Source organism: Lethenteron reissneri, chromosome 41, assembly GCF_015708825.2.
Source record: "Lethenteron reissneri isolate LAM-NWPU_2019-01 chromosome 41, ASM1570882v1, whole genome shotgun sequence".
Taxonomy (NCBI): Eukaryota; Metazoa; Chordata; class Hyperoartia; order Petromyzontiformes; family Petromyzontidae; genus Lethenteron; species Lethenteron reissneri.
The window spans coordinates 7,643,577-7,670,744 of NC_083819.1; the positions used below are offsets into that span (position 1 = coordinate 7,643,577).

Consider the following 27,168-nt stretch of genomic DNA (forward strand, 5'->3'; position numbering starts at 1 on the left):
CGGGGTTGGGGGCGTGTCCTTAATGAGGGGCGTGTCCTCGCTGCGGGGTTGGGGGCGTGTCCTTAATGAGGGGCGTGTACTCGCTGCGGGGTTGGGGGCGTGTCCTTAATGAGGGGCGTGTCCTCGCTGCGGGGTTGGGGGCGTGTCCTTAATGAGGGGCGTGTACTCGCTGCGGGGTTGGGGGCGTGTCCTTAATGAGGGGCGTGTCCTCGCTGCGGGGTTGGGGGCGTGTCCTTAATGAGGGGCGTGTCCTCGCTGCGGGGTTGGGGGCGTGTCCTTAATGAGGGGCGTGTCCTCGCTGCGGGGTTGGGGGCGTTGACCACTGAGGCTGAGCTGTGCGCGTCCCTGAGGCGAGAGGCGGCTCCGCTTCCCGCCCGCTCAAACCTCGCGCTCCCGCAGCGCCCTCAGCTCCCCCCGCGCCGTCGCCAACGCCATGGACAACTCTTACGAGAACACGATGGGCGTGGAACCCTACATGGCACCCGAGGAGGACTGGGACCGCGAGCTACTGCTCGACCCTGCCTGGGAGAAGCAGCAGCGCAAGGTGGGCGGGCGAGTTGCAGGCGAGGCCGTAGGCTTTGGCCTAACCGCGGTGCGGTGGTGTGGATGAACGTAGCCTCGGCCATATGAACGGCGAGTTTAACGCTCTCGTTTTCTATGCTTTTATCTGAGCCGAGGAAGGCCAGGAGAATGCGTGAGATTATGGGCTTTTGCTTTTTGAACTTGCAATTAACATACTCTTTGTAGCGGGAAAGTATTGGTGGACAGTTGCGTTAAACGCCAAAGTGATGTTACTTTATTTAACTTGCAGACGCTTCGACGTTAAGCGGGCAAATTGCACATTCATTTGGGGAACGGAGAAAGCAACTTCGTGGTGTTTTATGCAACAAGGCAGTGGCCTAAAGATGCGCTCAAACGTTGGAAGGAGAGGCTCTATTCGCCGAATTCTTCGCTGGATGATGATGACTCCCACAGTGTTGCAAGTCGTGGCGTTTGCGTGACCACCGCACTTTACACCACGCTGTTCGGCGCGGCTTGGTAAATACGGGTACCAGCGTAGATGTTGAAGAACGTGGAACTACAGTACAACAGCACATGTGTCTGCACCCGCTCTCCGTGTTGTGCATTTCACGTGCAGGGGAACAACTCTCTTCAGATGTGCAGCTTAAACGCCGGGGGGTTTGGCCAACAGAGGGATTTAGGTGCCGTTATTCACACCCGCATGGGGCGAGAACTTGGGGCTGTGGGGGGGATGGGAGCGAGCAAGGAATCTGGCAGCACATGGGCTGGGGGAGAGCTTTAGGGGGCTGCTACCAGCAGTGCATGCCCCCCCCCCAATCATCGCTGTTGTTGCCAATCTCGAACAGTCATCACTGCTGAGCAAAAGGCCTCATCCCCCATTTTATTCGATGTCTTCTTCTCATGAGTTTGTTTAGAGCTGCTTTATTGGTTCTTTTATTAATTTTAATGTTTTACCTTCGTGACTTTAGCGAAAAAAAGAATATGCTTTATTGGTGTTTAGTTTTTCCTTCAACGCACCTCCGATTAGCACGGTTTGGGATATACGTACGGCGCGAAAGAAGTTCAACACGACGTAGTTGCTCTGGTACAATTAAGAGTCCTCCGAATTGGTTTTATGGTCGATAAGTCTCATCACATGAATTCACTTTTAAGTTTATATTGTACGTACCACTGTTATAGGCCTTTTACAAAAAAAACCACACTAAGATGGTACTGACAAGTGCATTTTAAAGCTATCCATTATGAGAGTGATATACATTTTTACCGAGTAGCCTCTGTGAGGATGTGAAGATCAATGTAGTATGACATCACCCGACGAGCATGAAGTGCTGGTAGTATTGTGGTTTTATCAAGTGTGCCTCACGCACTCGGGATCTGCATTTTTAAAACAAAGCATTCTTTCCGTTTCGCGGTTACCTTACCATGCTCGCTGAATCGGCAACTATGCACTTTATCCACTTTGGCGGATACGCTGTTACTATACTTAGCCGCCTCTGCAGTGTTTCACAAATTGAGAGCCCATTGAAGACTTTGACGACTTGTAAGGGAGACCTGGAATAAATGTGAATAATTAATGGTCACGGGAACCAATGGATGGTTGCCCACTGGGGTGGGGGCTCTGAGAACGCTTGGGCAGCCCCGTGGCCTTGAGGAAGGGGAAGAGAGGAGAGGGGGGGGATCGACGTGGGTCACCGGCTGGGCTCTCGGGACCCCAACTACCCCCTCCAGGTGGGAGGCGGGCAGGAGGAGAAGGGCATGGCCGCAGGGGATCAACATGTCTCGAGGCAAGTGCCACTGCTTGCGAGGTTGGACTCGGAAATCTGCATGGGAGGAGAAAACCCTCTTAAGTTTAGTGACGGGGGGGGGGGGTTCCTCGATTCGAGAGACGTTTAAGCAATGGTTTGTTTTTTATCGCAAAGGGTCGGTGTTATCCACTGAAGCGGCAACAACTATTAAAACATAATTTCCAGTCGTTTCTAATTAAAATATATCTGTTGATTAAACGATGGCCACTGATACATTATATCGAGACTTGCAAAGTTTGGTCTCAGAGCCCCACACGTTATCATCGGCAGGAGCCTTAAGAAGTGAATACACGTGGGTGCTGTCAAATAATTGGGAAGTGGAGCTGTGAATGAGTGGGTGTGTACGTGGTGCTGGCTTGAGTGTCCACGCGGGGGGGGGGGGGACTGTCACATATCTTTGCATTTTGCGCTAACGTGTTGAGTTTCAAACATATAATGAACACGAACATATCTTGCCGACACGGCTTAAAATATGCATGTCAACTTTATGGTTTCCGAGTTAACCGTTAAGTTTACGAGTTGTACAATAATCCAAAATGCAAATATTGTTCGTGACTGCTCACGCACGTTCATTGATTCCAGATGGTATCTTGGAGCATACTTCACATTCTGGTAGCCGCTCTCAAAGCAATGCAACATCTTTTAACCTGATTTTTTCACAAAAAACATCGAGAACTCTTATACTGTGTGCTGCCTTCATAAAGCATAATACAGTAAATCGATACTCACTCACTCTATTCAAATGAGTTGTGAAACTTAGTATTTTTACTTCCCGAGTTACCATGCTTGAAGTTATTTGGCTTTATGGGTGGTGTCTTTTTTACAAAGTGAAAACATCCTCCCCCCCCCATGTCATGTGATCAAGTAACCGTTCGGAAATCTCAGAGCAGGACATCCCCCCATTTAATTTGAAACCTACTTGCCACTGATATCGATATTTTTTAAATTCTCGGAACAGGATTTCAGCCAAAGTAAGTGCATAATCAAATTTAACATTTTGTTTGTGTTGGTGTACTCTATTATTATTGGGCTGAGACCATCAACTGACTAACCATGAGAAAACTGACTTAGTCACTGGTTGCTGCCTGGATTACAACGCAGGATGTTAGTGGTGCAGCCTCAGAGCTCTGACCTGATTCACCCGGCTGGTATATTTTGTCGAGTTAAGCCAGACGAGCAAAGTCTACTGAATAAGTCTCATGGGAACAATGTTGCCAAACGATGACCACTGAATACGCACCTTGTGCTGTAAATATATAAACAGGAGAGCATTCATGGCTTTGGTTCTTTGTATGTGTCAGGCACTGAGTCTGCCTTCAGCTGGTCGAAGAGTCAGCCTTGTGTTTGGCATTTGGATAGAGGTTGGTAAACAGCAGCATCATGCACCTGCGCTGTCAAGAGCACAGCAGGACGCTTTGTTTGCAGAGTTGTGCACACACGGGGAGAACAAACAACTGCGCCTTCTGCAGCAAGAACTTAAATGTGCAGTGTTGATGTTAAACCAGATTCCTGATATAAATACTTGTGTTTCTCCAAATGATGATTGTATCACTGCAAGCAAGCTAGTCAATTGTAGCTGTCATAATATTTAGCATTTGGCAGCAAAGTGTTGTGAGTTGCTTTTGAGAATACCAGTTGGTATTTTTTGGAGTATTACGGCTGTAATGAATGGGTTTTCTGGGTCGTAATGTTATTGCACCATTACTGAAAGAATGAACAGCAAATGTATACATTTGTGAGCCAAGTGTGTGTAACTGTAAGGGGTGTGGAGATTTTCAAGTGATTGAGATGTTATGTAAACAGCTTAAGCTGTCACTTGTGTTAGATGTTGTGGTTCTTTTGATGTGTATATACCTGTCAGATTATGGATTTACACCCTCAACCGAAAGGTGATATAAAATGAAACTTTGTCATTTTAAGAATAACCTGTTGCATTGCATATTAGTCGTACATGGCGTTGGTATGTGTTCTCAGTGCCCAAAGCACGAACTGACATAGACTGCGGTTAGAGTTTGAAGTTAAAGGTTTTTTTTGTGTGGTTGCCTGCAGGCTTGAATGTTAAACAGTGAGTACTGAGGGCTCTGCTCACTTTCGCCGTGTGTTTTTTTGTGCTGAACAGGGGCCGTATGTGTAGTATGCTAACTCTGCAAACAGGATGTGCAGAGCAAAGGGGAGCTTATTTTTGCCAACAATGACCGAGTCACATGATGTTTTATTGCAGCACAAGACTCGAGGGGGCAAACGTGCTGGGTTTGTTTTGCTTGAGAGTGTTCTTACAAATTTAGCAAACGCCGCATTATGATATCTGTGAGGCTAAATGTTGTGATAGTTTACTGTGGTTGTCATAACGTTCCAGGATTCAAATACTTAACCTTGCAAACAATTTGATTTGCACTATATATGGTGTTCCAGAATACATTTATTTGTTTCAAAGTATATGTTAAAACTTTAGTATGGAGCAGTGGTCTGTTTCTATTATTGCATGTGGAAATATGTTCAGGAGCTAAATAAGATGGTAGCCTTCGTACAGCCCGCCTGTTAGGTGTTTTCATGTTACCTTCAACACAACTAATATTCTCATTTAGGTGAATTAGATATGATACATTTTCATCTGACTAACCAGGCATAAGTGTGTGTATGTGTACATGCGCGGTGAGATTAGGTGGCTTCGAAAGGCACCTATTCTGGTACTAGCACCATGGTGACATCACCATAGCGCTGTGTTGTGTATAATTACGTGGTGAGTCAAAATCGTGCGTGTCTGTTGGCGTGTGTCCGTGCATGAGTGTATCTTTGTGCGTGTACGGTTGTTTGTGATTGTTTGTCAAGTGTGTATGTATGCATGTATCAGATGTGTGTGTGGGCATAATATATGCCTGTGTGTTGATGTAGTGGGGAGCGGTAGTGCAGCAGTTAGCTATGAACCCGGCGACCCAAGGTCTTTTGCTGCTCATGGCCAATACCGGTGGGGATTATCTGAACTGATCTTTGGCTTTACCCTAGGTCGACTCTACCTCAAATGAGTACTTAGTATAGTGTGTGGAAACAGCACTGGGAATACAAAGGCGGTTGGGTGTGGTGCTGGCCACCCACCTCTTCATTTTCTGTGCAGGCCTTGAAAGTTGCTTGCGAATGGCACTTGCCCCAACAATCTGTTAAAGGCTATATGGGGTATTTTTGACGTTGTTTGTGTGTGCTGTTGCCTCTCGGCCCCCTAGACGTTCACGGCATGGTGCAACTCACACCTGCGCAAGGCCGGCACAGGCATCGAGAACATCGATGAAGATTTCCGCAACGGCCTGAAACTCATGCTGCTCCTTGAGGTTATCTCAGGTGAGTTCACGCTTGGTTTCAACCGGTGATATTCCACCAAGCACAAGGACGTCGTCACCACGTCAAGATGCATTGTCCATCGAGTGCAGCGAGTGACGACATCTGAACAGCTGGATATTGTGCCGGGTTTTGTACAAGTGTAGGGGGACGGAAAATATTCGATTGTGATAATTTTAGTTTCTTTCGCAATTTACAGAAAGTGTTAAAATTGGTATAAGTGTAGGATGAATCGCTTTGTTTTCTGTGAAATCACTTTTTTAACTGAACACAATAGTAGCTCGTAGATGAAGAGCATTCTGACAATCGTTAGAAGTGCTGTTTTATGTTGGCTTGCCTTTACTTTTGTGTTTGTGTTTTTTAATTGCCCTCTTTGGATTGTTTGTTACCATTTTTGAAATTGCTTCAAATAAATGAAAGGCTTAGTGAGCATAACAGATCGAATTGTTGGAAGGTTCAAATCACAATACATTTAGTAGAAAATCATTTCCTGCTGGTTGACGTATTGGGAGTAATTGGGTCCAATTTGTAAGTGATTGTTTTTTTTTCTCACCATGGAATAATTGGAGCTTGCTTTCCGGCTAAGATCTGGCGGCTGCTAACGAGATGTGACTAGCTGTCAACTTCACACGAGGTGTAGTCGTTGGATTATTTTCAGCAGGCTGAGTGTATTTACTAATAAGAAAACGCAATTTCAGGCTGCAAGCCGCTGCTATGGTAGGAGGTAGACGTTTAACAATGTACTTCCCCCCCCACCCCGACCCTCATCAAGCTCGTCAATGAATTGTCACGATTGAGGGTTACGATTATATTTAATAATATTTTCAAAGAAAACAATGTTCTGAATGTAGCAGCCACTGGTGGCTACATCGATGATGCAAACCTATTACATACAACATCTGCATACATGCGATTATTTGCATGCATCGATAATAATTTATATATTCATGCAATCTTACAATTCTAGTGAAACATAGACATTACCAGCACAATCTTGTACCTTTATTTTCCTCAAAGTTGAACATGTATTCTGTAGAGTGGTATAACTTGAATGGTATTTTGAACTTGTGATCTGTGCATATCATGCGTTATTGCTCACACGTTGGATACATCTACGGCTATGAATGTAGAGCTCGGTGTCGTGAGCTTTACGCAACGGCGTAATGTTTACTTTACAGGTGAGCGTTTGGCCAAGCCGGAGAGGGGAAAGATGAGAGTGCACAAGATCTCCAATGTCAACAAGGCTCTGGATTTCATTGCCAGCAAGGGTGTGAAGCTCGTGTCCATTGGTGCAGAAGGTGGGATTGTCATAAGCTGATTTCCTCTTGTGTCACTGCCCCCGGTGCCCTCTACACCGTGGGATTCAGACATGACGGGCACTCCGTAATTCAGACGCCCGGCTCGATGCCGCTTGAACCGGTGCACATGGGAGATGGAGGGCAGGGTACATCATGAGAAGGGATGATGGTCAGTGGTCGAGACGAGCTATGTAGTGGCAGCCAAAGGAGAGGGCAAACACTGGCACATGTCTGCCAAGAAGATAATGATGAGAAGAGCTTGTGTGCAGGAGCGAGGTGCTTTATTGTATCGCGCGACCATGAATGATGGTGATGGATTGGGAAGGTCTTGAGCCAACGCAAGCAAGATCGTGGCGGATGATGAAGGCAGTTTTTAATAATGGTGGTGGTAAAGTTGTTTTCAGCCCTCGTTTAGTGGGGTCTTTTGAAAATGTAATCCTCCTGCCAGCTGTTTTACTAGCTGTATTTGTGTAACTGGTGGAGTGCATGGGTTTCATATTGGTGAATGTCTGCTCCTGTTGTAATCGTGGTGAACGGCTTTGTATTTGCCTTTAACCTTGTTTCTAATTATGCCCTCCACTTCTTCAGCCACTTGGTTTTTATCGGCTGAATGTATTGAATGTAATAATAACCGCAACTTGTTTAGGTCATGTTTCATCCTACTTTCATCTCAGTTTTACAGAACAGCAAACACACGACATTTAAAGTTGCACTAAATGTGCTTCTCTTGGTTGATGTAAAATACTTCTTATCCAGACAGCTTCCATGAGCAGAGTTCCCAACTGTGTTGGCAGCCTGGCAAACTGACAAACTGGGAAGGGATGTGGCCAAGTGGTGCATAGCCCTGTGCACAATGTGGAGTCCCAGGCACATGCCGGACGTGCCGACATTCCACCGTTAATCTGCAGATCCCAAACTGAGCGTAAATCATTGATTTAACTGCCATGTTACATCAGGCATTCACATTGTTACCACGATTTTGCTTTATTCATATGTTATCCCCCACCCCCCACCACTTCTATGATTAAATGCAGATCACATTTTAATTAAGCCTCTCTGACAGCTTGTAATGTTGCGGTTACATGTATTGATTTTTATTCCTCCATAAATATGCCACTTTATAATGTATTCAAGAAACGTAAATACTTGGGCCTCCAGTGTGTAAAGCGGTATTTGTATATATTTTTTATTGTGCCAAGCGGTAGTGGTGCATGCCTGCAATCCATCACTGAAGGCGGTGGTTGGTGGATCGCACAAATGTTGTGAATCTCTCTTAGAGCGAGTGTCGAGGAGTTTCCAAACCCTGGCTTGTCAGGATAATAGCAGAATGTGGTACTGGAAAATGTGGACTCCACCTTTTCCACCTGTATAACGTAGAGTTTTGCCCCCTCTCGCGTGGGATTTTCTCCAGGTGCTCCGATTTCCTCCCACATATAAACAATTGTTAATTGTTCTTCTTCTTGGTTCTTTTCGGTAAAGGCACGTAGAAGGGAAGTAATAAAATAATAAAAATAAAACATAATAAAATAAAATAATTCTCACGACGTTTCGGCTACAACGCAAGCAGCCGTCTTCAGGTGAAGAATGAGACAATGCCAAGCTAGGAGCTTATATATAAGCTGCGTTGGAGGTGGAAGAAAGAGCGCCTTAACAAAATAATGTGCATATGAAGAGGAATTTAGCATATTCATGGCAAATGCTAAATTCCTCTTCATATGCACATTATTTTGTTAAGGCGCTTCTTTCTTCCACCTCCAACGCAGCTTATATATAAGCTCCTAGCTTGGCATTGTCTCATTCTTCACCTGAAGACGGCTGCTTGCGTTGTAGCCGAAACGTCGTGAGAATTATTTTATTTTATTATGTTTTATTTTTATTATTTTATTACTTCCCTTCTACGTGACTTTACCGAAAGAACCAAGAAGATGAATCCCTGCAGTCACGAAAGCTTTAAATCGAAATTTAAATTGTTAATTGACCGATAATGCCTAAATATATAGAGGACCATAAAAGTTGTGGGGAGTTAGGTATCAGCGAACTGCCAGGGCTCCCTTACCTGATCGTTTGTGGTTCCTCGTGCAAGTTCAAATGATTCTTATAAAGTTTGTTAAAATGTAGAGACCATCACTCACTTTTCTTTTTATATGTTTATGTTTCTTTTTATATGTTTATGTTTTTGCAGAAATTGTGGATGGAAATGCAAAGATGACCCTGGGTATGATCTGGACAATTATTCTGCGTTTCGCCATTCAGGACATCTCTGTTGAAGGTAAGTGAGCCTCTGTTGGAAAAACGTGCATCTAGGATCAAATGTGTTGTTCATAGGCTAAAGTTACATTTATTACTGCGCACACTCGCAGACAGAAAAACGGCTGCATTTTTGTACAGAAACCTCTGCCAAGGAGGGCCTCCTGCTCTGGTGCCAGCGGAAGACGGCTCCGTATAAAAACGTCAACGTGCAGAACTTTCACATCAGGTTAGTCCGTCTTGTCCTCAGCTTTAAGACACCTGCTGTAAGTTAGAAAGATGCAACTGACTGAATTTATTTCCGTTTGCTCATTGCTGGCAACCAAATATGCACCGGTTAAGTATCATTCCAGGCAGCTGGGTTATTGTTTTTCAGAAATCTAGAAAATATTCAAGAGAATGTAAATAACAGTGGTGGGGATTGAAATTGCAAGCCAGAGCTTGTTGTTTGTTCCAGATCTGTAACTCATGAGTCTCCACTGAGCCCTTGCATCTGAAACAGCCACTGTATTAAATCTTAATTTTCCAGATTTAAACCTCCCTCCTTATATGTACTAAGTCGGCATGGATTAAGATTATAATGCTTGTGAGAAAATTAAGAAGGTTTTGTGTGCATGCATGTGTCCAACTCGCACATTTTATTGTAGCCTTGGGTTGTGCGACTCCCACTCGTCACTTTTTTTGTATGTTTCACCATCCGCTCGTTTGATGATAGAAGCGTAGAAGGTATGCAAGTCCATGCCCCAGCGAGCATGCCGCTGATAGATGGCCCCTCAAACGTGACCTCCGTGGAACACATTTCTGCTGTGCAGCCGTGCTGAAAAAAGGACTTGAGACGATCGGCTTGGGTCCCCGATGGATGTAATCTCGTTGTTTGTGCCCTCATTGCAGCTGGAAGGATGGCTTGGCATTCAATGCCCTCATACACAGGCACCGGCCGGACCTGATCGACTACGAGAAACTGCGAAAGGTACGTGTACTGTCTTCTCTTTTGCAATCTCTGTTGGTACAGGCGAGGAGTACATTCTTAATAATTGTTGATGTAAATATGCAGTGTTTTTAAGAATTTAAATCCTTATATTTTACATACATTCAAATGAGGATGCATTTATTTTTTATTCAGAACTCTAGTTTTATACTCACAGCTTGTTGTGTTGATTGTCCTGGGCATTCTTATTGGCAGGATGATCCCATCACAAACCTCAACAATGCCTTCGAAGTGGCAGAAAAGTACTTGGACATTCCAAAGATGCTGGATGCAGAAGGTAAAAATTGTTTCAGATTATTATTTTCATTATCATTACTATGCTGAATGGAGTTGGTGAAGTTGGAAACAGTTGAAAGTCTCATGGATACTGGCTGTGAGCAAGCGTATTGAATTATAGATGTATAATAAATACCCTAGGCGCAGCTGTGAAGACTGCATTCTCTTTGATCAGCTTTCAGGCCAGCAGGTCATCGGTAGCTTTTTAACAAGCTACTTTTTACGAGGCAAGAAGTGAGAGTACATTATGTTAAAATCGTACATTTGTCTAAGGGCAAAAGGGGAACATGGTGACTGCTAATGCATTGTTAACAGCATTTGTTATTTAATTGCTATTTAATCTGCATGCATGATAGTGTTTACCTAATCATGGCTGTTTTTACGGCACGCGTGTCCGTGCAGACATCGTGGGCACAGCACGTCCAGATGAGAAGGCCATCATGACCTACGTGTCGTGTTACTACCATGCATTCTCGGGCGCGCAGAAGGTGAGCCCACCCCGCCCCCAGGGACATCTGGAGTTGATGCAGGCATGGATAGTCGCTTCCTCCCTCGTTATGAACTCGCACTTTGATAGTGGATCCGAGAAGGTCGCTGGCGCGTGCGTTCGGTTATGCACTACCAACAACGCGAGCACTGTGCGGTTGGTGGCATTCGTGCCGCTATTGGTGAAGCCTGAGCAGCGTAACTGATGTTTATTAAGGGATGCGCGGAGGGTGAGATTGCAGAGACGGGTAAAGGTACAGGCATAAGTTTGCTTGCCAACTTCATTGCTGGTGGAAGGGCCTTCATTGGAGGAAACTCATGAGAGAGCCCCTCGAGATTTGATTTTGGACTACTCTTCCATGCTAGACATTTGTTTTTTTAAATGTTTGGTGTACCCACATTTTACTCCACCCATATGCGACCTGCTAATCGACTAACTCTGGTGTAGCCATTTATACTGCTTAGTGGACAGAAGCGGAGGGGGGGGGTGATTTAAGAAACTTGCGCCATTCTTTCAGCTGCTGTGCCGAGAGATGGATTCGAACCAGTGACCTCCGGTTCGCAAAAATCTAGAGCATTGACCGTTGCACTGCAGTAGCATCCCGAAATTGCAGTGGCGATAAGCAAACGTAGGAGAACTGAGCTCGGCGAGCGGTATTCTGCCGTTGAAGCAAAGTTTCCACAACTTGGTTGCTATTGGTGCAGGCGGGTGTTTGTGGGTTTTGCGCATGAGCACTCGGGAGGATTTTCATGCACGCGGCATAGCCGTGGAGGGTGTTTTATCCCAGCAGCAGGCTCTGACTTGCCCTCTGCATGTCACGCGACTCTAAGCCTGGCTCGAAGGACACTTGGCAGCTGTTTTTGTGTTCAAGCGCATGCAAGTGTTGTTTTGAGGTAGCGGTGTGCGTCCTATTGAAATTATAGTGTGCCATTCAGCCCACGTGCTAATGCAATGAAAGTATTTCACTTTCGACGGTCGTTATCTTTGGCTTGTCCCTTTGATACGAGAGGTGGCGCATGTTCAACGTGCACGTGTTTCACACGTTAAGTTACGCGGTGCGGCTGTAGTGAAATTTTAAGTACGACGTGTTGTCCGAAACGTGTCTTGAAAAGATTGTTTACATGAGGCTTTGCAGAAGTATATCACGGTTAAAGATTCTCTCCTTCCCTCTTCCCCGACTGCCCTCCCTCTTTCCTGTGTAGTTCCCAGGACAGACGTGTTAGGCTTTCCCTTTCCTGCTTTTCCCCCTTCTTGATGGTGCTCTGCACAGGTATTTGCCTTCCTGCTATGCTCATTATGCCCCTCTCCTCCTTTGTGTATACACGCTTGGATTTTTTTGATCTTTGAAGGCAAATGGAGGCCTGCGTTCTGCTTGACTGCACGTCGCTACTCATGGCCACTGAACACGTTGGACTGTTAAAGCACAGGCGCTTACCATTGTTCAGACATCTGCTGACATGTTAACGACGATTTTTATAGCAGTTGGAGGCAGCCAACCTTTACAAGATGATTGCTGAAGAATGGGATGCTTAATTATTACTGATTGACAATAATGAGCGGTCTCAAGGGTAACTAACAATATTAGATACGTTTTGCCTTGTGCGGTGATGATCATTTTCTGTAGAGCGAGAAGTGAAATCTTTAATTATACAATTTTCTACTGAAATAATTTGCTGTGACAAAGTACAACTTAATAAAATGTAAAAGTCCATAGATTAAATTTTTTTGTTCACTTGATTAATACTTATTGTAATCGCTGTGTCACATCAAGGGTCACATGAGTGTCTTTATTCGTGTAGCGGCGTATCTAGATTTAATAGGTCAGTAGAGAAGCAGCTGGAAACCACTTGAATGCTTAGCTGTGTAATTCGAAACAGCGATGAAGTCTGGTCTGACTTTGGAATGAGAAACAAGGAGGGCTCAATTCAAGATGCACGCACTGCTCCACAAAGTCCCAATAGTATTATACGAACCCATTGATACGACTTCATTGGTTAATGTTAAACTTGATGTTTGTGACATTTTTCACCTCCTTATACCAACCGTGTCGCTCAAGATGTGCGAGTGAACTTGGCGCACGATTCATCTCTGCTGCGAAAAAGTCGGAATACACGCATGCACCCTTGAGATGTAGCGTGTTGGGTAGGTACTATAAAGTGTCTTGGGGCGTTGTGGGCAGTCATTAGACGTAGTTGTGCGTTGGGGATTTATTTGTTTTTTTTGCGCAACGATCTTTGCATGCTTCATAAACGTTGTGTTTCTTTGCGCAGGCCGAGACGGCGGCTAACAGAATCTGCAAGGTCCTGGCTGTCAACCAGGAGAATGAGAAACTCATGGAGGACTACGAGCACATGGCCAGCGATGTGAGGAGCGCCGCCACTGCCACCAGCCAGCACACGCACACACGCTTTTACATCACTGTAGGGGGTACGCATAGTTGTTATTAAAATGGTAACATGTCACATCATCAATCTCAGCACTTTAGAAAGGATTTTAAAAGCAGTTTTTTACGATGTACATTTTAAAAAATATTTCTGACACTTTAAAGATGTAGGTCATTATTAGTGTAATCATGGAGTGGCTCTTTTACTTGGGCATAGTATTTCAACAGATTAGGAGTTTGTCAACTTTTCCTGATAATGGAGAAATGCTCATAAAATACGACGGTGTCAGACGTACTCGGACAGACTTGACATTTTCGTCCACGCTGTGATGGTGGATTCAGTTTCATATATTGTGCCAAACCGTTGACTTTTTGCATTAATTTACGAATTAACAATTAAGATAATTATGTTCAAAATCACACCTTGAATTTATTGTTGGGATGATTTTGAAATGTTCATCATTAGCTTACTTACTTTGTGGAACATCCCACAAGCGGGTAACTCTCACAGTATTATTGCAAATATCGAGTGCTACTGCCAGCTGTGTAGACTCCTGACAAGCGCCGTTGCTTTGTGATTCCATGTTCAGCTGCTGGATTGGATCCGGCGCACCATCCCGTGGCTGGAGAACCGTGTGCCGGAGAACACCATGCAGGCCATGCAAGGCAAACTGGAGGGCTTCCGCGACTACCGCCGCGTGCACAAGCCGCCCAAGGCCCAGGAGAAGTGCCAGCTGGAGATCAGCTTCAACACGCTGCAGACCAAGCTGCGGCTCATGAACCGCCCCGCCTTCATGCCCTCTGAGGGCAAGATGGTCTCGGTGAGTTTCGGTCTCTCTGGCACAGTAGTCTTTCTCTTGGCCTGCAGTTTACATTTATTTTACTTGGTGCAGCCTGTGACGACATCTCCTGGAATGCAGTGCCCAATCCGGTCCGATCTCAGAAGATAAGCGGGATTAGAGCCTGCATCGTCCTTGGATGGGTGACCGCCATGCATGAAACAGATGTCGTAGGTCGCGGGGCTATGTTGTGGGCAGCAGACCGGAGTACAGAACTTTGGCCAAATCACCCCCCTTCCCCCCGCCACTCGCATGGTGTGGGAAGGCTCTCATCCAGCGGTGGATTGACAGTAATGCTGCACGTGTACACATGGACATTTATTCGTGTGCCTCATTTGTTTTGTGCGTCATGGAAAGAGAGGTGTCACCAAACCGCGTTTCACACCTGCACGTGTACTTCTCATCACAGGACATCGCGAATGGCTGGTCCATGCTGGAGCAGGCGGAGAAGGGCTACGAAGAGTGGCTCCTCAATGAGATCCGACGCCTGGAGCGGCTCGACCATCTGGCCGAAAAGTTCAGGCAGAAGGCCAAGATCCACGAGGCGTGGACCGCAGGTACCACTTCCAAAACCATCGCTTCAGCACGTGGTTATGTCCATAGGTGTGGGCTCCGTGGTACAATTAGCAGTTCAAACTGGGGCATCGGCATCTGCCGCCCCGGAGGAGTGGTGAATGCGATCGTTCTGTTGTTCAGCGTTGTGCTTGATGCTGCTGCTGCTCTGCCACCTGCTAAGCCCGCGGTTTCGCGTGTGCCAGGCAAGGAGGCAATGCTGGAGAAGCGCGACTATGACTCGGTGTCTCTGACGGAGCTCAAGGCGCTGCTGCGCAAGCACGAAGCCTTTGAGAGCGACTTAGCTGCTCACCAGGACCGAGTGGAGCAGATCGCCGCCATTGCCCAGGAGCTCAAGTATGTGTGGCACGCATAGAGAGGGAGAGATGGAACGTGGCACTTGGTCCGCGGGTGCTCTAGCACACGTGCTGTGCGTTTCATCTGGCGTGCAAATATGACTCAACTTGTTAATCGTCATTAGCCCGAGCATTGTAAAATTATTGCATGGAATAATGCTATTGCACTGAGAGAATAGTCATTTACCACTTGCCATTTTAGGGCTATGGCACATATGAGGTCTTTAGAGAAAAGCGAATCCAGCGTGTGTTGCTGACACCTTGTGGCCAGTCATTAAAACTTCCAGTCGCTGATCGCCCATGTGTCTGCGTAAACCTATCAATTGCTTGTTTTGCACTCTGGGGATTATTATCCACTGCATCTGCTGTCTACAGAATGAACTAAATGTTTATCTCCTCCCCCACATTGCTCTCCTCGGTGGCCTCGCGTAGTGAGCTGGACTACCACGACGTGTCGAGCGTGAACGCACGCTGCCAGGACATCTGTGCCGAGTGGGACAAGCTCGGCGACCTCACCCAAAGGCGCAAGGATACCCTAGAGGTGAGCTGCTGTAGCACGTGTCCGCCTGTTTTCACTGTTACATTTTTGGTTGTTGTTAACTAATTCCCTATTCTCTGGATATAATAATAAATACGGTTTCCCCTGTATTTCAAAGCAAAAGTAGCGGTTGGTGGGGGTTCCTCTCGTATCAAAAGCCACCGGTTGAATTGCTGTCGATCGTGCTTGTGAACACAGAGGACAGAGAAGGTCCTGGAGACCATCGACCAGCTGTACTTGGAGTTCGCCAAAAGGGCGGCGCCCTTCAACACGTGGATGGACGGAGCTGTGGAGGACCTGCAGGACATGTTCATCGTTCACACCATCGATGAGATACAGGTTGGCAGTGTTGGCACCCTTTATATTTTTTACTGATGATGCAATCATAATTTTACAAGAGTGTGCGTTCATAGTTTTGGGAGCCAACAAAATTTTCTGAGATGAAAGTGCATTTTATTATGAAAGTATATTTACGTTTTAATTTCACCTTCATTAAACTGATCAAATGTTTACATTTCTGTGCAGGGTCTGATATCGGCTCACGAGCAGTTCAAGGATACCCTGCCTGAAGCAGAGAAGGAAAAGAGCGCCATTCTGGGCGTGCACAACGAGATTCAGAAGGTGGCGCAGACGTACAACGTCAAGCTGGCCGGGCCCAATCCGTACAGCGCCATCACGCCACACGACATCTCCAGCAAGTGGGAGAGGGTGAGCCATCCCTCACAGCTCACAGCAATGCACGCAGCCTCCTTTGGGATAGAGCGCAAGCTTTCAAAGCACCCTAATCAATCCTGAAACACAGTGCAGAGCAGCCAGTGACAATGCCGATGTTCTGAACAAGCAGTTAATCGCCAATCCCTAAGGGAGAACCTTCCGGTTTCAATTTACCCTGTAAACAATGGTCTGCATTAAACTCTATAAGATCATCGTCATTTGGTGAATTGCCATGATTTGAGGTTGACTGAAGAATAATTTTTTGTAATATTGTGAATGTAACACCTCGTGTGTTCAGGGGTCACAAGACAGGTGACTCGGGGAAGGGAATTTCAGACTATTGCGGGCAGCAGAGTAAAATGATTGACATTCCACTGACAGGGCTTTGATTGACATTGTTCATTGCTGGTGTGGGGAGTGCATGGCGGGGCTTAGAGCAAGGTAAGAGGGTAGATGTAGGAGAGTGCACAGAGGGGAATAAGTGGGAGATGAAAGGGGAGAAGTAGGAGCATGCATTGAGGGGGGGGGGGGAGCGAGTTTAGTGAGATGAAATGGGAGAGGTAGGTAGGGGCAAGTCCATGAAGGATCTTGAAGATAGTGAATGCAACATTTTATATTGATCCATAACTGGTCTGGGAGCCACACTTTGATGCATATGTGGTGAGCATGAGTGTTGATAGTAGTGGATGGATTTATGTATCTCCTTCTATTCTGCCGGCAGATGACACAGCAGGTCCCACTGCGGGACGACTCTCTGCAGGATGAGCTGGCACGGCAGCAGGCCAACGAGACGCTTCGTCGGCAGTTCGCAGCCTCGGCCAACATCGTGGGGCCCTGGATACAAACCAAGATGGAGGTGAGCCGTGTGCTTGGGGCAGCACACAGTCTCGCCGTGGGAGTTGCGTTGGAAATTTTTTCAAAATGTCAACCGTGTGTGGAAACCTTTTCTGCGGGTCCCTTTTTAGTGTATTGGTTTAACTAGGTGAGAACTCGAGACACCAGGATAGTCTCATTTGCAAGAATGTCCCGGGTCACCAAAATGTCAAGCAAAACAAATATACAAAGTACACCAATGAAGCGAATCGAAATCGGAGCAAAAATAAACTGTCACATGGGAAATCGAAAATGTTGCACAAATAATCTATTTTAAATCGTAATTTCCCTGTAACGTAGATCTGCTTTGGTGGATGCTTTTAGACTGATCGTAGTGAATTAAAAATAAGGTACAGAATAATTCAATAGGTAAGAGTGACTGCATGAAAACAGACACGGTTTTACGTCAAATGCAATTGGAAGTAAAGTTATCACAGAGAATTGACAGTTTGGCAGCAATTTATGTTTTGGATAGGAGTTACTTATTGGTGACCAGTTGGTTATGCAAGTGTGCACATCGAGAATTATTCGGATAATAAACTTGAGTTTATATTCTTTGGTTCTTTCGGTAAAGTCACGTACATAGAAAAATAATAAATAAACACTAATGTAGACTGTAGCCTGGTTCTTAACCTCGGTGAGGGTACTGGTAGTCTATAATGTAGACTTGCCTGGTTATTAACCTGAGGGAGTGCACTGGCTCTGGTGAGACACTGCCTCACCTATACATACTTCACCTGGAATGGAACATTCTACAAACAAACTTAAGGCACCCCAATGGGTTCTCCCTTATCTCCAGTTGTAGCCAATATTTTCATGGAAACATTTGAGACGGACGCCATCCAGGCATCCACTCTATGCCCGTCCTTGTGGAAGAGGCACGTGGATGACACGTTTGTCATCTGGCCACATGGCCGACTGGCTCTGAACCAATTCCTCAAGCACATCAAGTCCATATACCCAGCCATCAAATTCACCATGGAGGTAAAAAAGGATGGCATGCTACCATTCTTGGATGTCCTAATCATAAAGAGACCAGCTGGCTTCACAGCAAAGTAACCCATACTGACGCCTACCTAAAACTTGATTCCCACCACCATCCATCCCAGAAGAATTCCCTCATCAAAACGCTACACCATAGAGCTCAATGTATCTCTGACCATGAACACCTAACCAGTTAACTCAAACACGTACACCAGGCTCTCAAGGCGAATGGATATTCTGACTACACAATCCGCAAAGCCATCACCCCAACTGTGAGGAAGGAGCCATCTGAGGATCCAATCAAAGCCATCACCTTGCCATACATAGCAGGGGTAACCAAAAATATTTCCAAAATCATGAACAAACACAAGATCCAGGTCCGATTTAACACAGTACATAAAATTTGTGATCTGATCCCATTTGTGAAGGACAAGATTCCTGACATGCAATATCCCGGCGTCTACAAACTAAGCTGTATCTGGCAGCAGTAACATTGGGGAAACTAAGCGACATGTATCGGACCGTGTTCCTGGGCACAAGGCAGATTTGAAACACGGTAGGACCAATACTTCTGCCGTAGCTGATTATTATTTTAATGCAGGCTGGCTCACACGAAATTGATTTCACTAAGGCGATGGTACTTTGCAAGCCGACTGGCTATCAACAAAGATTTGTTCATGAAGCCATCCATATATACAGACACAGACACAATTCAACAGAGAGGATGGTTATAAATTCAGCAATCATTGGAAAGATGTCATCAACCAATTTGGGTCATGACTTGATTTGTGTTTTCTTTCAACCTCAACCGTCAGCAGTGTGGGTATGTGGAGCGAGGTGCAATGATTGCCTGGCAGCCCTTTTATTGGTGTAGACCTGCTGCGTTGACGTTGTTTTCTCCAACATTAACATCAGCTGCCCCGCCCATGCTTCTGACACACTTGGGCTATGCCCATCTCTAAAACTTTATTAACAGTTTGCCTTTAGAGGCTAAACCCCCCTTTTCCTGATGACGACCGCTTGTGTTGCGATCGAAACGTCGTGGTTTTTGTTTTAATTTTTTAAAATAGATTTTTATGACTGAAAGAACCAGAATAAGTCTACATTATAGACTGCCAGTACGCTCACTCAGTTTAATAACCATTGCTACAGTCTACATCATAGACTGCCAGTACACTCACCGAGGTTAAGAACCAGGCTACAGTCTATATTCTCGACTGCCAGTACACTTACCCAGCTTAATAACCATTGCTACAGTCTACATTATAGACTGCCAGTACACTCGCCAAACTTAATAACTAGGCAACAGTCTACATTATAGACTGCCAGTACACTCACTCCTATTAAGAACCAGGCTACAGTCGACATAAGTGTTTTTTTATAATTTATTATTTTATTATTTGTATTCACTTTATTTTTATTATAATTTTTATATCTACGTGGCTTTACCGAAAGAACCAAAGAATATTAATTCCTGCAGTCACGAAAGTTTTAAGTCAAAATTTTAACTTGAGTTTGTCATACAAACATCGCCATGGTATTATCATTGCTTCATATGCACTGATGAATAATTGCAAAATGTAAAGGTTAATGTTACTCTTAATTGTGGAGCGTTTTTTCACACTGAGATTTATTTTCTGTCCTGCTGATGTATCTGCTAAACCCAGATCTCCCATAATAGATTCGTGGTAGCAGGAGGCGCTCTTACCTCTTCATAAATAGAAGCCGTCTATCTCTCGGAATCATCTTTCACCAGAAAATAATTAGTTTTGTATACATTGGCACGTGTGTGTGCATTTCACATGCTGTGCAATGCCTGTTTAGCAAGCTGTGCATGTTCATATGAAGACATAAATTATACAATTTATGGTTGCCTATAATTTTGTGGTAAACATTCCCACCCATGCTGAATAGTGACTTGCAGCACATTGAAACTTGATTGAGGTGGAATTGATGCCAATTTTTACATGAAGTTATGATTAAAAAATGAATATTTAATAAGGGCCAATATTAACTTATATTTCTCATTAAAGCTAAATGTAGGTGTACTCCTAGGTCATTAAATAAAGGTCAAAATAATTTCCTGCTTAAATGAGCATTGAGGTGGTTCTCCTCTCCTTTTTACAGCCAGTGGTGGAAATTCCTCATTCCTACATCGGGGCCGAGTCCCTAATATAACCACGGATAACTTCCCCACAAAGTGGTGTGTATTTTTTCGACCCCAGAGAGATGATGGCCCTGAGTCAAACGCGAACCAGGAGTTGAACTTGCAACCTTTCCGATGGTTAGCTGCTCGCTCTACTGCCCAGCCACATGGCTGGTTCTAAAATAGTTATTAATAATACTGTGATGTTAAACATTCTTAGACATTTTCACCAGTTATGGAAGCTGTTTTAAATACGTACCATTTACTATTTTCGGGAGTCACAGTGACATTGAGCCACCCGGCTGTCTTTCTCATTCAGCCTTCAAATATGCCATGTGCTGCGTGTTGGGCGTTTGTTGTTGCAGGAGATTGGACACATCTCCATCGAGATGCACGGCACGCTGGAGGATCAGCTGAACCAGCTGAGACGTTACGAACAGAACATCATCAACTACAAACCCAACATCGACAAACTGGAGAGCGAGTACCAGTTGGTGCAGGAGGCCCTCATTTTTGACAACAAGCACACCAACTACACAATGGAGGTGCGCGCGACACACGATGTTCACCGCTGCGCATGACGCAGGTGCACCAGCTACGCTCGGCAGGCAGAGGCAACGACTCGAGGTCGTTGATTCTGTAACACCTTTGCATTGCTTCCTGTCGATCCCCTAGTTGTTAGGTCAACACCTGCCTGTCAAAGACCCCCCTGTCACTGTATCACCAACTTCACCTTCTGGCTTTAGGTCTGAATATTGGATGCAAACCCGTGGGTGATCATCGCAACCTCCTTTGCATCTATAACCCTCTCTCACCCTATCGTGCAATAACTAAGCCATACTAATAATGTAATTTACGCAGAAAAGTCCTACTTAGTCTCAGTACTTTTTCACGAGGGTCTTGCATTGAGAGTTTTGGCAAATTTTTTTGTAAGGAGATTTGTTTATGGCATACCCACAGAAAACCCATGCACAAGAGGGGAAAACACTCTTAGGTCCAAAAAATAGGTTAATGAACCAATTTGCTGTACTGCCATTTCTTGGCCTGCTTACAGCCCAATGGGAATAAAAAAATGATGTACCAACGTTTGCCTCCAGAGGGCTCGATAACAGGTGTGCACCATCAAGCCCTGATGGTTGGACACTGCACATACCTCGTTCCTCGCACCAACGAGGTCACACACGGGCACGCGGCAAACACGACTCACAGTGGCGGTGCACACACCCAACATGCAGGTGTCAGGCCAGTGGTCTCTATGGTAATGTCATGCTTTGTCTCTAAGACCCTGAGTAGATGGAATTAGCTTCATCAGTATGTAATGTTATAGCTACGTATGGTTAAGCATTACATTATACTTTACCCTTATCCTGTAAGGTGCGGGTAATGTAAAGGCAGGCTGAGAGAATGTCATACATTTACGTCGCGGAATATGAGCGCTCTGTCTTAAGAGGTTTATTGCACCGTGTCGTGTGTTCAGCACATCCGCGTGGGCTGGGAGCAGCTGCTCACGACCATCGCTCGCACCATCAACGAAGTGGAGACCCAGATCCTGACGCGGGACGCCAAGGGTATTAGCCAGGAGCAGATGCATGAATTCCGCGCCTCTTTTAACCACTTCGACAAGGTACTGCAGGTTCTCTTGAAAATATAATAAAGTGGCAATTTATATTCAATACATTAACCGCAGCGCGTACATATTTAGTTTTGTAATTCACTCCATTAAGAAGCATGAATACATAAATGTTAACAATGCAGTACTTGAATGTGCTTATTTTTACGATGCTTATCAGGTGGACTTCATCTGGCCTTGGGTTGACAATGGTTCTACCGTATTCTCTGGAATATTATAGACACTTTTCCCCCTGTATTTTAAAGTAAAATTTGGTGGGTGCGAAGCATTTTGTACAGGAGGTCTGCGTGTGACCAGATTTGTATTACTTTATTGACACCCTGCACTTGTTTTGGGTACGTCTTACGGTAAATGTAGATGTGTGATTTGCTGATCAATGGTTTAAGTTGGTCTCGCCAAACTGTCCCTCATGGTCTAGGATCACTCTGGCAAGCTGGGTGCGGAGGAGTTCAAGGCTTGCCTCATCAGCCTGGGCTACGACGTCGGGAATGACCAGCAGGTGACGTGCAGCCCCATAATTATTTCTGACACCATAAATTGGCTGTTAAGAAGAGTATCGAATTTAAAATACATACACAGTGTGTCCTAAATCGATTTGGAATCTATTTTAGGTATAATATAATTTCTCACATCGTCACTGGTTTAGGTAGAAGTATAGTCTGGGTTGTAAAGTCTTCGTAATAATATTTAGATTGGAATAGGGAGTTTAAAAAAATTGCCAAATGCGATTGACTAAATTCTTTTTTAACTTTCGATTTAAAGCTTTCGTGACTGCAGGGATTCATCTTCTTGGTTCTTTCGGTAAAGTCACGTAGAAGGGAAGTAATAAAATAATAAAAATAAAACATAATAAAACAATTCTCACGACGTTTCGGCCACAACGCAAGCAGCCGTTCTCAGGTGAAAACCAGGTCCGTCGAGGCGACAGAGATCTCTGTCGCCTCGACGGACCTGGTTTTCACCTGAGGACGGCTGCTTGCGTTGTGGCCGAAACGTTGTGAGAATTGTTTTATTATGTTTATTTTTATTCTTTTTTAACCTTTCCCCTAATTTTATCTTGATAATGTCAATGGCATGTTTTGAGATCAAGTTTACATTTTCGTCTCTCGGAGAGAAGTTCAACACACTGTGTGAGAGAAGAGCCCACAGTATCGGATATCAGCTTCATCTGAGATCCTTTCAACTGACCTTTCTTCCACACAGTAGGGGGCAGCACTTTCCCACCCATTCTCCCACTGAGCTTGATGTTCCTTTCATGACATTAAAATGTACATTCTCAGAGCTCAAATTTATCTATATTACGCACATAACCTAATTTTACAAAGTGTTTTTTTTTGTGAATTCATTGGAGACCATCCTAAGGCCATCCAATCACTACACTTAAGAATCCGGTTTAGTCACCGGCGGCAGAATCCTGGATTAAATGATTCATCTGAGCGCAGCGCTGCCTTAACATTCTGAACTGAGACACTCAGCCAACTCCAACGTAACTAAATACTTAAGGTATTTTGTGTATGAAAATGCATTCTACATTGCTAAGTAATTGTCTGTTGTCCCTTGGCCACACAGGGAGAAGCAGAGTTTGCGCGGATCATGACAGTCGTTGATCCCAACAACACGGGCCTGGTCACATTCCAGTCATTCATCGACTTTATGACGCGCGAGACCACCGATACCGACACAGCCGACCAGGTCATCGCCTCTTTCAAGATCCTCGCCGGCGACAAGGTCAGCGTTTCTAGCAGATCATGGGATTTCCCGTGATTCTTTTCTCCTCTGGAGTCAACAGGAATTAAGGTCTGGCTTTTGGACCCGACTTGTCTGAGATATAATTTTTTCTTCTTTGAACATGGGCAACTGTTTTTCAGATTTAGAATGGTTGGCTATGTATGGTGCGAAAGAAGGTCGACATACATTGTATACCCATCAGCCCATTGGTTGTATCTCCTGTCCTTTGCTCTTTACACATAGATGCAAGAGACCTATTCCGTTGATGAAGAAGTTGGAGATCAGTCCTCCTTGAATCGATGCGGCAGGGCCTTCATTTAGGAGTATATTGACGAAGTCTAACAAATTTATGTACAAAGCAGTGTAGGGAGTGTTTTTTTGTGTAATTGTGTACGCCAAAGAAATCGAGTGCTCGCTGAATTAGTGTGTGCTGCCGATGTGTGTGAACTCATGGGTGCAGAACTTCATCACGGCCGACGAGCTGCGGAGGGAGCTGCCCCCGGATCAGGCTGAGTACTGCATCGCCCGCATGGCCCCGTACCGCGGGCCTGACGCCGTGCCTGGCGCACTCGACTATATGTCCTTCTCCACCGCTCTCTACGGCGAGAGCGACCTGTAACCACGGAGAACCGCTCACACACACGCACACCACGCACTCGCACATTCGCAACACGCAGTCACTAGACACAGCACATCCATTCTTGACACCCAACTTCCCTACACTATTCAAGCAGCTTTCAGATGATCCTGACTGCTGCGCACAACAGAGATCGGTTACTAAGCGTGCAGTTTGCCTATCCATGGTCACGCTTGAACAGATCGTGTGCTGAAGTGTGGACCGATGCTGTGCAGAAATTCATGATCCTGTCCTGTGATCCACATGGAGGAATGGCGAACTGGAGTCTGACACTCCCACGCATGACGTGACCACGAATGAACTTCACTTACTGCGTCCTTGGAGAAGGGGGAAGGACAACAGAACACGAAATGCAACAATGAATTTAAATCGAACATACACCTAAACAAGTATACACAAAACAAACTTCGTGTATGTACAGTAAACAAATTTATTTGGCTTACCACCATTGGGTTATTGCTGTATTTGTTTATTATTAAGTAGTTATCAAGATTTACAGAAGTGCCCTTTTGTAGAATAAAAAATTAAGAGGGCTTTGTTTTTTATCTAGTATTTTACTGATATTTCTCGTATCTCAAAACATGTTAAGGCTTAATACATACCATTTTTAGCCATCAGCGCATCATTGAGGAGAAGCCCAGTGTATAAAATAATGTACCCAGGACAATACTTAGTTCTTAAAAAAAATCTATGCATGTCCGGTTGGAAAGCATCAGGCATAGGGTGATACTCGGTCTTGTAAAGAATGTGTTATTTGAGTAGTAATGCGATCTGTTTACAGCAGAGGTGGGAAACGCAGTTAGCATTGAGTTGTTGAGCTGGGTAGATCCACAATTTGGGGGTCTGGTGGTGTGTTTGACTGCACTTGGTGTAGTATTGGCATCTGGAAACACATTGCTTATTTGGCCTAATGACTTCACAATGGTCAGAGAAATATTGCCCACCACTGGATTACAAAAACCTATAGTTATTGTTTTCTTAATATACAGTAGCAGCGTGTGCTAAAAATGTAGGGTTTTTAAATGTAATGTGTAATATGAGAATCTGTTTAAAAACACAAACCGGATGTTACAACCCACCACTTTTAATAGTGTAGGTCTTTACATTTAAAAGCAACTTGGATTTTAATCCCACTGCACAGCATTGTCATTTGAATAACTGCTTCAAGTTGGTGGTCACTGTCCCCCTGCATTTAAGAATGTCTTGCTCCCAAGTAAACCCCGTCTTATTTATATGAAACAGTGTTAGAATTGGATCGGTGCTGATTTTAAATTCTACATTTATATTGTATCTTAACTTTCTTATGAATTTAGTCTTTCCAATCATGGGGCTTAGACAAATGGACCAAGTTACTTAGCTGTATAATGGTGTGTTATTTAACAATTATTTTTTACTGTACCACAATAGTGTTTGCCCTTTATTTTAAACATCAAATGTGGAAATCAGTGGTTTTTAGTGGAAAGACAGCGAGGTGAAGTGTTAATCTTGCTGAATGAAATGTTGGCGTTTTACGAGTGATTGCCTTTCCACGGTATTGTTACAGGGTTTTAACTTTGACCGCATATTTTTAATGTGGACGTGGAGATAAGCAGGCCTCAATGAAACTCCACTGGGCAGACCGCAGACGTCCCTGGATGCATTGTGCAGATGTGTAATCACGTGGGTAAATAAAGGCTTACGTTGGATATAACCACATTGTGCAAGTATTTGTCATTGCTATATGCCAGGTGAATCTTGCGTACAGTAAGATTTCAACCCTTTAATGGAGTGGTTCTCAAAGTCCAGTGCGCAGACCAACAGTGATCAACGAAGGTCCTCCAGGTGGTTCACGGACTGTGGTGCAAATGCAGGTTGATCCAAATGCAGGAAACAATGTTTATATACTGTTTGTTTCGGACATGAATTCGCATTTCACTTACGATGTTGAGTAAAAAAATGAAGTTCGGTAAACTACCCCGATTACGCTAACCCCGAGATCTAAATTCCCCCTCCAAAATAAACCTTATACTGTAGCTGTCTTCTTTTAATGTTCTGGTAAACGAATCATTGAGTATCACTGGCATTTCTGGAGAAGTGAATGCGTTTTGTCACTGGTCCGCGGAAATGTTTGCATTGGTTGAGTGGTCCGCGGGACGATACAAGTTTCATAAAACCGCTTTAATGCACAACAAAAATGTAAACACGTGGCGTTGGGCTTGGGGTGAGATTCCAGTCGCTGAACCAATGACCGATGCTCCCATTTCCACCAAATGGCAATCCGTGGTTTTGGGAAACCTTCCCTGATTTTCATTGCTGCTTACTGTAGTGTCGTTTGCAGCATATGACTCGGCAATGGCCTTTGTTTCAGGGTCATTCCTTGTGCTAGGTGTGTGACGAGTGTGCAGTTGAAAAACACATTCCTGCGGAGGGAGCTAGTAGGAACGTTGGGTTGCTCGGTCAATGGCCAGGGTCAACGGCGGCGTGGTGTATTCCGCAAATATGCCCGACTGAGGGCGGGCACAAGCCGGCGTGAGTAGGTTAAACGTTGAGTTTTATAAGGGCACCACGGGGTGACCAGCCCCTCCCCACCCAGCCCCACCCCTCCCACCCTCCGCACCCAGCCCCTCCGAGCCCCTCCCCACCCTCCCAGCCCCACACTCTCCACACAGCCTCTCCCTGCACGACGGACACAATAATCCCCTGTGGGCTGGTGTAACCAGGAGGTTCCTACCAGTAAAATACTGTACGATATACCTTGCTGAATTAAATGAGTGAACATTCACAAAGTGTGTTCGGGTTCGCCCCAAGATTGATCTGTAACCCTGTACATAACATCGCAAATCGTATTTTATATGC

At 45.0% G+C, this 27,168-nt stretch overlaps 1 protein-coding gene across 2 annotated transcripts; it reads left to right on the top strand.

Annotated features, from left to right (window-relative positions):
• The first annotated feature begins 306 nt into the window (after positions 1-306).
• LOC133352785 (alpha-actinin-1) lies at positions 307-26,023 on the top strand. Of its 2 annotated transcripts, XM_061568670.1 has the most exons (21): positions 307-544; positions 5,546-5,660; positions 6,836-6,955; positions 9,138-9,224; positions 9,344-9,431; positions 10,094-10,172; positions 10,386-10,467; positions 10,869-10,954; positions 13,224-13,316; positions 13,927-14,157; positions 14,585-14,732; positions 14,934-15,084; positions 15,516-15,624; positions 15,820-15,960; positions 16,147-16,329; positions 17,057-17,191; positions 20,704-20,883; positions 21,816-21,962; positions 22,387-22,467; positions 23,538-23,696; positions 24,157-26,023. In XM_061568670.1, the coding sequence occupies exons 1-21, from the start codon at positions 434-436 to the stop codon at positions 24,313-24,315; spliced, it is 2,685 nt and encodes an 894-aa protein (XP_061424654.1). In that variant the 5' UTR covers positions 307-433; the 3' UTR covers positions 24,316-26,023. The 2 variants fall into 2 exon arrangements, with proteins under 2 accessions (XP_061424654.1, XP_061424655.1); XM_061568671.1 differs by lacking the exons at positions 307-544; positions 5,546-5,660; positions 6,836-6,955; ... (3 more) ...; positions 10,386-10,467; positions 10,869-10,954 and adding an exon at positions 12,203-12,223.
• The last annotated feature ends 1,145 nt before the right edge of the window (positions 26,024-27,168 follow it).